At 38.5% G+C, this 13,472-nt stretch overlaps 1 protein-coding gene across 1 annotated transcript in view; it reads left to right on the top strand.

Annotated features, from left to right (window-relative positions):
- The first annotated feature begins 4,568 nt into the window (after nt 1–4,568).
- The window catches only part of LOC124269153 (cyclic AMP receptor-like protein A), a 47,180-nt gene continuing 38,276 nt past the window's right edge, over nt 4,569–13,472 (top strand). Inside the window, 3 exon segments of the mRNA XM_046704170.1 lie at nt 4,569–4,661; nt 10,888–10,940; nt 13,141–13,195. Coding sequence (XP_046560126.1) covers nt 4,569–4,661; nt 10,888–10,940; nt 13,141–13,195 — 201 coding nt within the window.

Consider the following 13,472-nt stretch of genomic DNA (forward strand, 5'->3'; position numbering starts at 1 on the left):
TACTATATTATTATAGTATTATTATCTCTAATCCTTTCTGTATGGAAATACCCAAGCACCCCTACAGGTAATGGAATGGTATTCACTGTTAGTGGTTGTCATTCTAACTCCAGACTCGAGTTGTCTTGTACTTGTGGTTTAATTTCAATCGTTACATACTAAAGAAAGAATTTGACCTTAGAAACTTGGTCAGGGAATCGACTAATCTATTTTGACCACATACCTCGTCTAATGAGTGCGTATCCACTAATTGCCCGCAAAACAAACGTAATATCTCACGCGTTGTGGCCTAGCTTCGCGTTCAATATGGCGGCGATCTGTTTTGTTTCCTATCACAACAATGTTGTGCTTGAGTATATCGATAAACAGTGTTGAAGGCAACGGGTACCGTGTATATGTGAGTGGTTTCATTCATTCACCTTGAATGTGATCTATTCACTGTCATGATCAGGCTTGCATGTCCTAACGCAGTCGGCGAGACTGCTTCGTGGGGGTGTCTATAGTCGGGATTACACGGGGTGGGTGTGTTAAAGGGAGGGTGGGAGAGCGGTGCTAGGTGGGTTTGGGTGTATGATTACGATTGGCTTAAACGAGGAGTAAGATCGAGATTAAGACGGGTTAAAGAATGGGTTGGGGCGGGAAATTGGTGAACACGGAGAGGGTGTTCTAAGTTGTATAACTTGTACCCAATCCTTTTCTCATGAATAAAATATGTTTAAAACAAAACAAACAATTGGTGAACGATCGTAAGGGTGGGGCGGGATATTGGGGGGCGGTAGATTGGTAAACTATCGTAGGGTTGGAGCGGGATGTTGGTAAACGATCGTAAGGGTTGGGGGCAGGAAATTGGTAAACTATCGTAAGGGTTGGAGCAGGATATTGGTAAAGCTATCATGTAAGGGTTGGAGCCAGGATATTGGTAGAAACGATCGTAAGGGTTGGGGGCAGGAAATTGAGTAAACTATCGTAAGGGTTGGAGCGGGATATTGGTAAACTATCGTAAGGGTTGGAGCAGGATATTGGTAAACTATCGTAGAGGTTTTGAGCGGGATATTAGTAAACTATCGTAGTAAGGGTTGGAGCGGGATATTGGTAAACTATCGTAAAGGTTTTGAGCGGGATATTGGTAAACGATCGTAAGGGGTTGGGGCAGGATATTGGTAAACTATCGTATTAGGGGTGGAGCCGGGATATTGAAGTAAACGATCGTAAAGGGTTTGGAGCGGGATATTGGTAAACGATCGTAAGGGTTAGGGACAGGAAATTGGTAAGAAGACTATCATTAGAGTAGGAGCATGTCCATTATCCAACCTCTGAATCAGAAATTAAATGATAGTGGCAAGTGATAAATTGACGTTCAATTAGAAGTTTGCGTAATTTACTGAGTTAATATTGAAAAACAAACATTTATGTTTATTGAAAAGATATATTAAGCGTGACATTGGGAGGCCCTAGACTACGACGCTAGAACTTGGACATTATTACGTTAACATACTCATACCTTCGGTACTTAGTTACTTTGGGTGATTGTTCAGTCATTTCATGTATTTGGAACCAGGCTGAGTCAATATTTTCCTCCATATCCGATCAAACACCTCAAAAGAAATCGCCGAGTCAAACATAATGACAGTTTGAGACGACATGTTTGTTTTACCTTTGTATGCCAGAGGTTAATGAGTGCAATATATTCCCTACGCACCATTGAACTGGCTCTCAGAAGTGGTTGTTAGAATATTTCACTTCTAATTTTTTAGTAACATTAATCAAAGAGCAGGCATACTTACATGTGATGGTAGAATGGTAAATCATCGTAAAGTGTAGGAGCTGGATATTGGTAAACTATCGTAAATGTAGAGGAGTTGGATACATGTATTTGTAAACTATTTAAGTGTAGGAGTTGTAAATTAATAATAAACGATCGTAAAGTGTTGGGGCAGGATATTAGTATTAAGCTATCGTAAGGATTGGAGATGGATGTTAGTGTAAAGCTATCGTAAGAAGTGAATGCGCTGGATATGAGTAAACCATCATTAGGATAGGAGCTGGACTATCAGTAAAAAATTAAAAGGGTAGGAGCTGGATATCGGTAAAACATCCTTAAGGGTAGGAGCTGGATATCAGTAAAACCATCAAAGGGTAGGAGCTGGATATCGGTAAACCATCCAAAAGGGTAGGAGCTGGATATCAGTAAAGCCATCAAAAAGGGTAGGAGCTGGATATCGGTAAAACATCAAAGGGGTAGGAGCTGGATATCGGTAAAACATCAAAAGGGTAGGAGCTGGATATCGGTAAAACATCATAGGGTAGGAGCTGGATATCGGTAAAACATCAAAAGGGTAGGAGCTGGATATCGGTAAAACATCAAAAGGGTAGGAGCTGGTTATCGGTAAAACATCATAAGGGTAGGAGCTGGATATCGGTAAACATCATAAGGGTAAGAGCTCGTTATTGGTAAACTATCGTAAGGGTTGGAGCTATATATTGGTAAACGATCCTAAATGTAGGAGCGGGATATTGGTAAATCATCGTTAGTGTAGGAGCGGGATATTGGCGAACAATCGTAATGGTAGAAGCTGGATATTGGTAAACCATCGTAAGTGTAGGAGCGTGATATTGGTAAACCATCGTAAGTGTAGGAGCGGGTGATAGGTAAACCATCGTAAGTGTAGGAGCGGGATATTGGTAAACCAATCGTAAGGTTTGGAGCATTGAAAAAGAGAACCTTTAGAGTCAGAAAAGAAGGAGATGGGACAACTCGCCAAAAACTTTATCCAGGCAACTTGTCTTAAAAGGGACATTTCACTCTTTTATAGACCAACGCATTTGCTTTTTTCTGTGACTCATGTTCCCTCGCTAACTATTGTCGGGCATTACTGATGTTAAAAAGATTTATCCCTTCCTTCCTCAGAGAATGCTTCTATGTTGGCCTTGTTCATGTATACTTTGGGTACGGAACGTGCAGGCGTACCTCAAATATTATGCCATTCTCGTCATAAGGAAATGTCCGCCAAAACATAATGCAATTCCAAAGAACATAAACCAAAGTATTGTGGCCTTACGTACGCAAATACATTGTCTTGGCCACCAGTCTACTTATTATTACGCGAGTGCCAGAGATCAGTCTCTGCATTCACTGCTCCGACAGTCACTATCACTCCCGTCTCGCGGACAAATTGTGCAAAATTGTCTTATATGCTCTATCCATAATTCCAATAATATTTATCAGACAAACATATGTATCACCCGGCCGCTGAAATCTGTTTGTTTGCTAAGTCTGGATCGCATCGACCTACTGGAAGCGTGACCCGTCGCCTGCAGCAGGGTAACCGTCATGTTGAAGTGGAAGAGCATCGCCACTCTGGGGTGACATAAAGCGTTTATTTCCCAGGAACTGGTAGGGACAATTATTCCGAAAAACTCAGCAGAGAGCAATTACGGTCATATTACGTAGATCAAAGGATGGCAGTCTATCACCTAATGCTAGTTCGGCTAGCTCGTTACTCCCTCGTCAGATCCTGTCGATGTCGTATTGAGAAAGAGTATATATAGTAGTAGTGTATAGGCATTGTGTGTGAGCTGACGATGCAGTAGGCTCACACCCTCAACGTCGCTCGATAGTGTTTATTTTCCAAATATCACAGCTGATCTAAGGAGTTAAACAGCTTTGAAAATTCATAGCAATGATGTCGTCCGTAAATAATATTGAATTTGGTAGTTCTCACACTCCGTGGTCGTGTTATCGATTCCAATATCATCAAAATGGGAATACTGTATGTGAAAGGCATGTTGCTCCCCAGAACAAGTTTTCAATCGCGAAAAATGATTCGACTGGAAGAAAATAATCATCTGCCTCTGTCCGTGATTATTTTGACATTTTGGAAATGAATTGAAGCTTCCTCTGTCGTGGTGCCAATTAGTGGAGTTAGTAGGATAATTACTGGATTAATTCGCAGGCTTTCGGCGATATCCTGAAAAGCAATTTATCATAGCGATGGTGGACAAGAATATCACGAATCACGTAATTCAGAGAGATAAATTGATCGATTGCTGGTTGGACATCTCGTAAGCCGGGCGAGCTGGTACAGAGTGGAGTGTCTAGACATCTTTCACAAGATATCACAACGAAGCGTTTCTTTGTTAATACGCTAATGACTGAGGAAGTCACACATATTTTACCTTTTGGCGGTAATTATCCGGACGGGACCAGCCTGTGAATAATGAGACCCTAAGTGAGTGCCACTCGATGAAAATGCGGAGGCATTTTAGGCAGCCATGGTCTCTTTGTGATAAATAACTTCTCTCATGAACGATTATATAAGCCGGTACTTTGAGGTATTTACGAATGGGACACATGCTTCAGCGCAACAGTGAGAAATAGCATTTTGCCTAATCTTCACACGGTTCGCGATAGTTTGCCTCGAAAGAATATACTCATGCGAACTGGGTCCTATCGGACTCGATCCCATGAAAGAAATCCTGTACAGGCATAATGAATATTGATTACATTACAGAGTTACCTCCTTCGAATGTATACCCGGAAGTGTCAAAATATTCCGGAGATCTAAACTATGGCGTCGAGGGAGTTACTGGCCCTCAGACATGAACACTTCAACACTATCTATAAACCTATGTCCGATGTTCCTGGTAATCCGGATCACTGTGTAAGTATACACAGCGGTGTTTAGATAAATGTTCATTTATTGATCTTGTCTTAGTCTCATTAACATGCTGCACATTCAGTTGATTTGGTGACACTTCGCCAGCGAATTGTACAACGGAGTTTCTTCAAAGCCTAATTTCGCAATATTACTTACATGTACGTTGGTTTTATTTACAGATATTACTCACAGTGCGGAAGCTTTAGAAATATTCAGAAATTGATAAAACGTGGTTTATTTGTTTGTTCATGACATTTATTTATGTCTTCAACATGTTCAAAAATTTGTTTAGATTCAGATTTATTATTTGGTCTTTGATCTATACCAGATACTTGTTCGTAATCATTCGTTTTTCTGGAAGTAAATATAAATATTTAACCAGTATGTGTTACGAGTCATGCATTTAACAAATTTAGCAGACGAGTACATTTTTCTTAAATGTCTTACGGTCTCTGAGGAAAAGGAATGCATCAATTTCATAGTTACTATAGTAACGGTTTTCCCGAAAATTCATCAAAATTAGATGTAATACTACCAGTGGTATCAATGTTGTAATTTCACTGAACATGCTCAGTCAGCTGATGATCTGGGTGCCGTTGTACAAAAGTGATCTTATCGCTAAGGTGACCGTAACTCCCATACTTTAACATAGACTTATGGTAGCCTTAAGCGCTAAGGTTGTTTTGTACAAGGGCACCCTATTATAAAAATGTCACACATGGATAATCATTCGTCAGGATATGTTTATGTGCGTTGTTCCACTGGTGCAGGTTTTGAGCCACCCATGCGGGGTGGGGAATTTGTTGAATGAATGTTTGATCGGCATTCAAGAAGCTGGGGAGTGGGTAATAAAGCATACAGTTTTATTGATAATAACTTCTTGTTTATTGCATAGAGCTACATTTCAATGTAGATTCTTACACCGTTAATAGGCGTTATCAAGCTAAACCATACTGACACCTTAAGGAGAAGGAAGTATTTGGTCAAGTGGTTGTACTTCCTGTGTTATCAGGACAACACATCCATGGTTACAATGAAGTAGGGACTATTTCTTTTTATCAGGGCCCAGGTTTTAACTTGTGTCATCATGTGGGATTGATATGCGTTATATGGGCCCCTGATGGCACAAGGGCACTGACCAAAATAATCCCTGTGCTATTGATCATAGAGAATTATAATCTATAATAATTATAAGTAATTAAGCAGAGGTACAGATAAGCTGCATATCTGCATAAATTATGCAAATATTTATGTGAAAACTCAATTCCTATTAAGTCTACTGCACACAAGTACGCTTGAATTTTGTAAATACCTGGTAAATTTCATCTTATATGCGTACACACAAACTGGATAAAGATATATTGAGAGGTTCTATTTCAGCATATGAACTTGCAGTCTTTCTTATCGTTTCTCATATTACAGATCAAATATAAATAACAAACATGTAAACCAACATTTGAACTTTATTATGTTTCTACAATTAATGGAAAATGGAAAAATACCCAATTGAGTTTGAGCGAGGTGGGTAAAATTTATTTGGTTACTCAAAGGAAAATTAGGATACCCAATTGAGATGAAGACAAGGGAGTACATAACTCAATGACCCTAAAACTAAAAGTTATATGTACCTCAGAATTTTGTCATTCAATTATCAAGATATACTGGAAAAGTAACTCAGTATTTCGTTATTGCTTAACTGAATATTATAGATAATACATCAACTGCTGATTTGTATTTGTGGCACAATATTTATACTCGTCACCCAATACTTATGGTACGTGTATGTATGTAACAAGGGCATGGAGAGCCTGTAAGTACACAATGTGGGAGTTCTAGAGTGAAAAGTCTTCACAGGCGAGGCCAATAGTATAGATAGGGATAAACAAAAGGATGATGCTTGTCTGTCTCTTTAGCAGGCTAGCTCTTCTCTTCTCTGGCTAGCAGTTCCTTGTTTTATAAACAATGATAAACTGATCACAAATATTGCAGATTGTTGATGGGGAGATATCTACACTTTCTTGGTGATGCTCTGTATTCTCAGGGGTGGAGGGGTAGCCTAATGGTTAAAAGTTCTAGAAGTTGAGGAGTTGAAGAATGAGAACAATTTTATGGATATACAACTTCTTTATTCTGTGTAGGCGACGTTTCACCATTTGCTTGACAACGACATTAGAATCTATGTTGAAACGTCGCCAAGACATAATATAGAAGTTGTATATCCATAAAATTGTTCTCATTCTTCAATTTTTAAAGATTTTCTTGGCAAGGTCAAATCTCAGTAACTAGAAATTTGGAATGGTATTTGAAATTATTGCAGTTGTATTCAAATTGAGATTTGGAGAACACAGAGAAGAGTCCCAGAAAATTTCCTGACAAAACATGGCTGCAAAAAAGTGGACGTGTACAGTGTTTCAAGCTGTATTTTTATACAGATCTCTCTCCACCTGTTTTATTATTCATACTACAGACGTGCTGGACATAAACCGATCCATATATTCCTGGATCCAGGCTATTCATAGACAATAATAATGTTGGTTAGTCAATAAATATATATTCTTTTCAGTCCCCTTGGCCATTGAGATGGGAATAATCGTATTTCTATGAATTTGTAAGCATGTATTGATCCCTCTGTCATAACTCTCAAAGATCTGATTATTTTACCAGGTAATGTTGTCACTTGTTTGTTCTTTATTAACATTATGGCAAAATCAATACCACTACGGTGGTGTTAATGATACTTATGATGATGATGATGATGGTTCTTATCAACACTTTGGCTAAATCAGTACAACTATGTTGGTGTCAAGGATACTTTGGATGGATCACTGTTCACCCAATGTTCATTCTCACTGATCTCAGTTCCATGGGTAGTATACTGTTGCAGGGAAGAATTGTGTCCCTTAGTCATGACAGGATCTGCTAGGTTTATATTCCATAATACTCCTTCAATAGTCCCACACTTGCTTGGGACCGCCTCCGTGGTGTAGTGGTTAGAGCGCCCCGCCCGGAGTGCGGAAGGTCGCTGGTTCGATCTCCGACCGCGTCATACCAAAAGACGTTAAAATATGGTACTTGTTGGTCCCTGCCTGGCGCTCGGCATTAATTGGTACAACAAGGACTGGTCGGCTCGGAGTCGGTATACTGTGTCTAAGTGGGGTATTCATGCTTCACTGCGGCATGGTATCTCAGTGGGCTAGCACTATAAAACCAGCTTCAGTCTGGGCTAGTACAAGCAGCCGCACATACACACGCATGCACGTCGTCATATGAGCGAAATATTCTCAAGCACGTCGTGAAACCCAATTTCACCTCACCTCACCTCACACTTGCTTGGGCTTGATTATGAATATTTTGGGGGATATGGATACACACGATGCAAATATTCCCTCTCTTCAAACCACACGCACTCCAGCCCCAGCCCCCCACACTCACCCATCTGAAATATTCACGATCCCAATTTTTTCTGTTCAGTGTATAAGTTATAACTTTGAGAGTACTGTGTATGTTAAACAAATGTGCTATATGTCATAAGGAACAATCAGTAATAAACATAATATTAATATTGATTTCTAACAACAGCGTCCATGCATGACATTTTGCAATCAATTTGAGAATAATTAGCATTGATTTGATTGTGTGGCTCACAGCCCAGGCAGTTGTGCACTTGTGATCAAGGAAATAGTTGGTCACACTTCACTGAGCAGACAGAGCTAGTTGTCTGGAAATTGATCTTCTCCTTACTGTAATGCGTACAGATCTGCTGATAAACTGCGTATTTGTGTAAAATGTACGAAGTTGACTACAATTTCCCAGTAATGTTGAGTTGTTTGAGTACAAGCCTGAAACATTCTTCAACCAATCAGTCAATCCCTCATGGATTCTGCAGCAAATTTTTAAGAATTCTGCAGCAAATTTAAGTAAATTCTGCATCCTACTTTTCAAAATTCTGCAACAACTTCTGCAGTTAAATTCTTGAAAAAAAAAAAAATGATAAAGAATTTCAAATTTTGATTCTTAAACACAAAGCTGTAACTGTTTAGAGCTTCATGAAATTCAAGGTACAGCCGGCAGTTCATTTTTCTTGCAAGGTGTTTTTTAGATTTAGAAAGATGACCTGAATCAGTAGTCTTATGAGTGTGATCAGGAATGACATTACAAACTCTACAAAATATCATTTAGTTTTGATAGTCAATCTTGATTCAACTTTTAAAAATAAGTAAATTCCTAGGCAGAAAATGCCAAATTTTGCAGGTACTCTGCATTTTCTGCAGACCAGCCATTTTTCTGCATTAAGAGGTAATTTCTGCGATTAATTCTGCAACCGCAGAATCCAGGAGGGACTGAAAAGTGTACCTTTTTTTAAATGTAATTACCTGTGTGTTTTTTTCAGCTGTCATACCTTTTGTAACAATGTTTTTCGACTGATTTACTGATTAAATTTAAGTCACTCTGAGCTTGTTTGACCCTCTTGAGAGCACATGCAAATTGGAAGAAACCTGACACAGAATTTTTAACTTTTGTGATAATATCTACTGACAGTTTTAAGAATCATCGTTAGATTGGCTGAACATACTCAATTGAGAAATGTTTTTGAAAACTGAAATCAGGGCTCCAGATAAGGGCTAATCGGCGTATGTACGGATGATAAATATGCATGATACTGTAGGAAATATTTTAGAAAACGTAGCAGAAACGCACTGCAGCAATGGTATACGTTCTTAGAATCATTTACAGACATATTTATCTGAAAAAAAGTTTTGTTGTTTATTGACCTGTTTACACAATAGTAGCAATGTTGTGGTGCATATATGAAACGAAACACAAGATCACATACTCTATGAAATTCCATTCAGTAACATTCCATATATTTAAAAAATAAGGAGTACATACTCCTGATGTTGAAAAATATCTGGAGCCCTGCTGAAATTATGTTTTACAACAAAAGAAATAGTTTAAGTCTTCAGAGTTAAGCATATAAGGTAACAGTTCCATGTCATAACTCTGATGTTGAAAATGATAGAATCATTACCACGAAATAGTTTTTCTCAATATTATTTATATGGCAGCCATAATTTAGTGGAAATAATCGAGTCTGGACCAGCCTGAGAATGATGGAAATTTAAAAGCTGCATAAATACGAGGTCACCCTAAATGATTGGAAGGGATCCAAGAACCTCAGGCAACCCCTTTTTTAAAAAAAATGGTCGTTATCTTTAAATGTTAATGTGTTTTGGGGAGTTGGAAAAGAGTACAATTAGTGATAATAGCCGTCAGCAGGTGCATCTGCCCAAGACTGTTTCCGTCATTACAACAAGGGGAGATGAGTGTAGAAAAAACCTGTGTCCCATAGGATTCATGCAAGTTGTGCAGTGAAGTAAACTTGATTAAACTGTAGTAGTGGTTTAATTCAGTACACAAGGGCACTGTTACAGGTAAACATGATAATTAATGACAAGGGTTACTGGTAATTACTGCCGTTCGCATGCAAGTACTACTGTATCATACTCGTTATTACCACAGCTAATCAGTGGTTAATACAGTTATCATGGTTATCTTACCTGTGATTACTGCAGTTATTTTACTTGTGATTACTAGGTAGAATGTGTTGCCTTTACCTGTGATTACTACATTTATCTTACTGCAGCTCCTTTACCTGTGATTTCTACATATATATCTTATTTGTGATCCCCCACAGTTATTTTTCCTTAGATTACAACAGCTATCTTACCTGTTATTTACTACAGCTATCTTACCAGTGATTACTACAACTATCTTACCTGTGATTACTACAGCTATCTTACCAGTGATTACTACAGCTATCATACTTGTGATTACTGCAACTATCTTACCAGTGATTACTAGTAGTAATACTACAGCTATCTTACCTGTGATTACTACAGCTATCTGACTGTGATTACTACAGCTATCGTACCTGTGATTGCTTCATTTATTTTACCCGTGAGTCGTGTGATTGCAACAGTTATTTACCTGTCATTGCAACAGTTATTTTGCCTGTGATTGCTACAGTTATTTACCTGTCATTGCAACAGTTATTTTACCTGTGATTGCAACAGCTATTTTACCTGTGATTGGAACAGTTATTTACCTGTGATTGCTACTGTAATATTTCTGAGTGTGGTTGTTAAACATTAAACAACAAAACTGTCATGCGAGCAGTATCATGGACCATCTAGATGACTGATCTCATGTATGTTTTATGTCTATGCAGGATACTGTGGTTCTGGTGAGGAAAGTGGCAGCATCCTTCTCGTTCATCGGATGGTGAGTCCTTTACAATGTTTACTTCTGAGGCTTGACTGAAATATCAAAGCAACTCTTTACAATTGCATTCTTAGGGACAATATAAATTGTTCACTGGTCACGAGGGGGACATGGGCTGATGTATCCTCGATGTTGGTTTATGTTCCCTGAGCCCGAGGGACTAGGGAACAAAGTATTAATCTTACCGAACACCTCAATGGTAATTTTGAACTGTTTGAAGCACAGGGTATCGGATCATAGTATGGAGTACCAGACGACAAGACAAGAAAAATAACTTTAGAGTTATCTCCCTTCCATCGATTTGCATTCGCAAAACATTGGCAATTTCCGTACATCATACGTGATTTAATGTTATTTGAGATAAAGAATTACCAAATGAATTTGCCATTCCCATTGGGGTACATAGAAAATGTTACTCGCTTGTAAGCGGGGTACATTTCAAATAATAGAAGAGCGCTCAGCCATTCAGAAAACGACATTTATGTGTGAGGCAAGATAAACTATGCGATATCTTTTGGGGGGACTAGGGGAAATACACATTTGTGAAATTGAGAACTATTTTTTGTGCGTGTTTTTCTTTTCAAAGACGCAGTTCGCCCACCCCTTTTCCCACCCAAACTTTAATTTGTGAGAATTAGTTTTTGCGACAATAATTAAACTGTGTCCAGTAAAGTTAAGAGGGTCTGGTCGGTTGTTAGATAATGGTCATCTCCTCAATATGTGCTAAGTTGGTTTGGGTCCAGATTCTATGACTGGCGTGAAGTGCTAAGACATGATAACAATTGCTTTTCTGCTGGACAGTCCAGCAATTATCACAACTGGTCAGACTTTGTCCCCTGACTCCTGTGTTGTTACAGGCTTAGGGATGGTCAGCTTTATCATGTCTCGGTCAGCTGGATCAATATGGACAGGCTTTACATTATCATAAAACTCACTTGATGTCTTGAAGTATCTCACCGATTCCTCAAAATAGAGAAATTCTCACCGATTCCACAAACTAGAGAAATTCTCACCGATTCCTCAAAATAGAGAAATTCTCACTGATTCCACAAAATAGAGAAATTTTCATTGATTCCACAAAATAGAGAAATTCTCACCGATTCCACAAAATAGAGAAATTCTTACCGATTCCACAAAATAGAGAAATGGTATGATTGTATTTATCCCTATTGTAGCATATACCAAGCACATCACTTGCTGTGCCTGAATTTTTATGGACTATGTGAAGCCACAATTTTCATGATTTTTGTTTTTTGGGGGAAACAGACAAAGAAACAAATAAAAATTATGTTGCTAAATATTTTGTCATTTTGAGGTGGAAATAATATAAAATAACTTTTCTGATTACTAAAATTTCATTTAAATTGTTTTGTGTTGAAATGAGTGAGTGAGTTAAGTTTTATGCAGTTTTTAGCAATATTCCAACAATGTCAGGGCACAAGAAATGGCCTTCACAGATTGCATCCATGTGGGGAATCGAACCTTGATCTTCTGAGTGATGTGCGAATGCTTTAACCAATAGGCTACCACCTGCCCCTGAGTGAGTGAGTTTAGTTTTACACCGCACTCAACAATATTCAAGCAATATGGGGACAGCCAGTAATTTGTAAATAATCAAGACTGGACAGACAATGCAGCAATCAACAGCATGAGCATCGATCTACACAACTGGGATATGATGACATGTGTCAACCAAGTCAGCGAGCCTGACCACCTGATCCTGTTAGTCTGTTGAAATAAGTGAGTGAGTGAGTGAGTTTTGCACCGCTTTTAGCAATATTCCAGCAATATCACAGAGGAGCACACCAGAAATAGGCTTCACTTGTACCCATGTGGGGCATCGAACCCAGTCTTCTATGTGACGAGCGAATGCATTAACCACTGACCTACCCCACCCCCCCTTGCTGAAATGAGGATTCACTTGGGATGGTTTTAAGCAAATCTTGAAGCGATGTAGACCTGATAGACCGATAAAAGTTACTGCCATTTGAAAAGACATATCTACACATTAGCATGATTAGGCAGAAAATAGTGACATTCATGTGTCTCATAAGTCCATGCACATTAATTCGGAAAATTTAGAAGTTACCTTTTTAACTGAAGAAATTGTTTTGTGGAGAAAATTTCATAAACCAACCAAATAAAAACTATTTACATCCCTTCCTATAAATTGTGTTGATTGTTATCTTGTTATCTGCAGCCTCTTCATGATCTTCGTCATCTGGCTCTTCAAGAAATACATCGTGTTTACACAGGTAGAGTGACCAACATGTTTCTGGTTGAAATCAAACCAACAAAGCTAATAACATATAGCGTTGATTATTGTGACATGAATCACAGGAATGTTCAGTATTTGTACTCTTCCAGGCTGAAATGCTTACATCCTTTAACTTGAAGATATTTTTTATACCAGTATTGTTATTGTTTTGACTGAAAGGTCATACATGACTCTATTTGTTCTCGTGACTCTTTATATACAAATATCTTCAGCAAATCATCACTCCCAGTTTTCTTGGATAAAACCTGGATCGC

This window comes from Haliotis rubra, unplaced genomic scaffold, assembly GCF_003918875.1.
Source record: "Haliotis rubra isolate DU_JTF1 unplaced genomic scaffold, ASM391887v1 Scf1424, whole genome shotgun sequence".
Lineage (NCBI taxonomy): Eukaryota > Metazoa > Mollusca > Gastropoda > Lepetellida > Haliotidae > Haliotis > Haliotis rubra.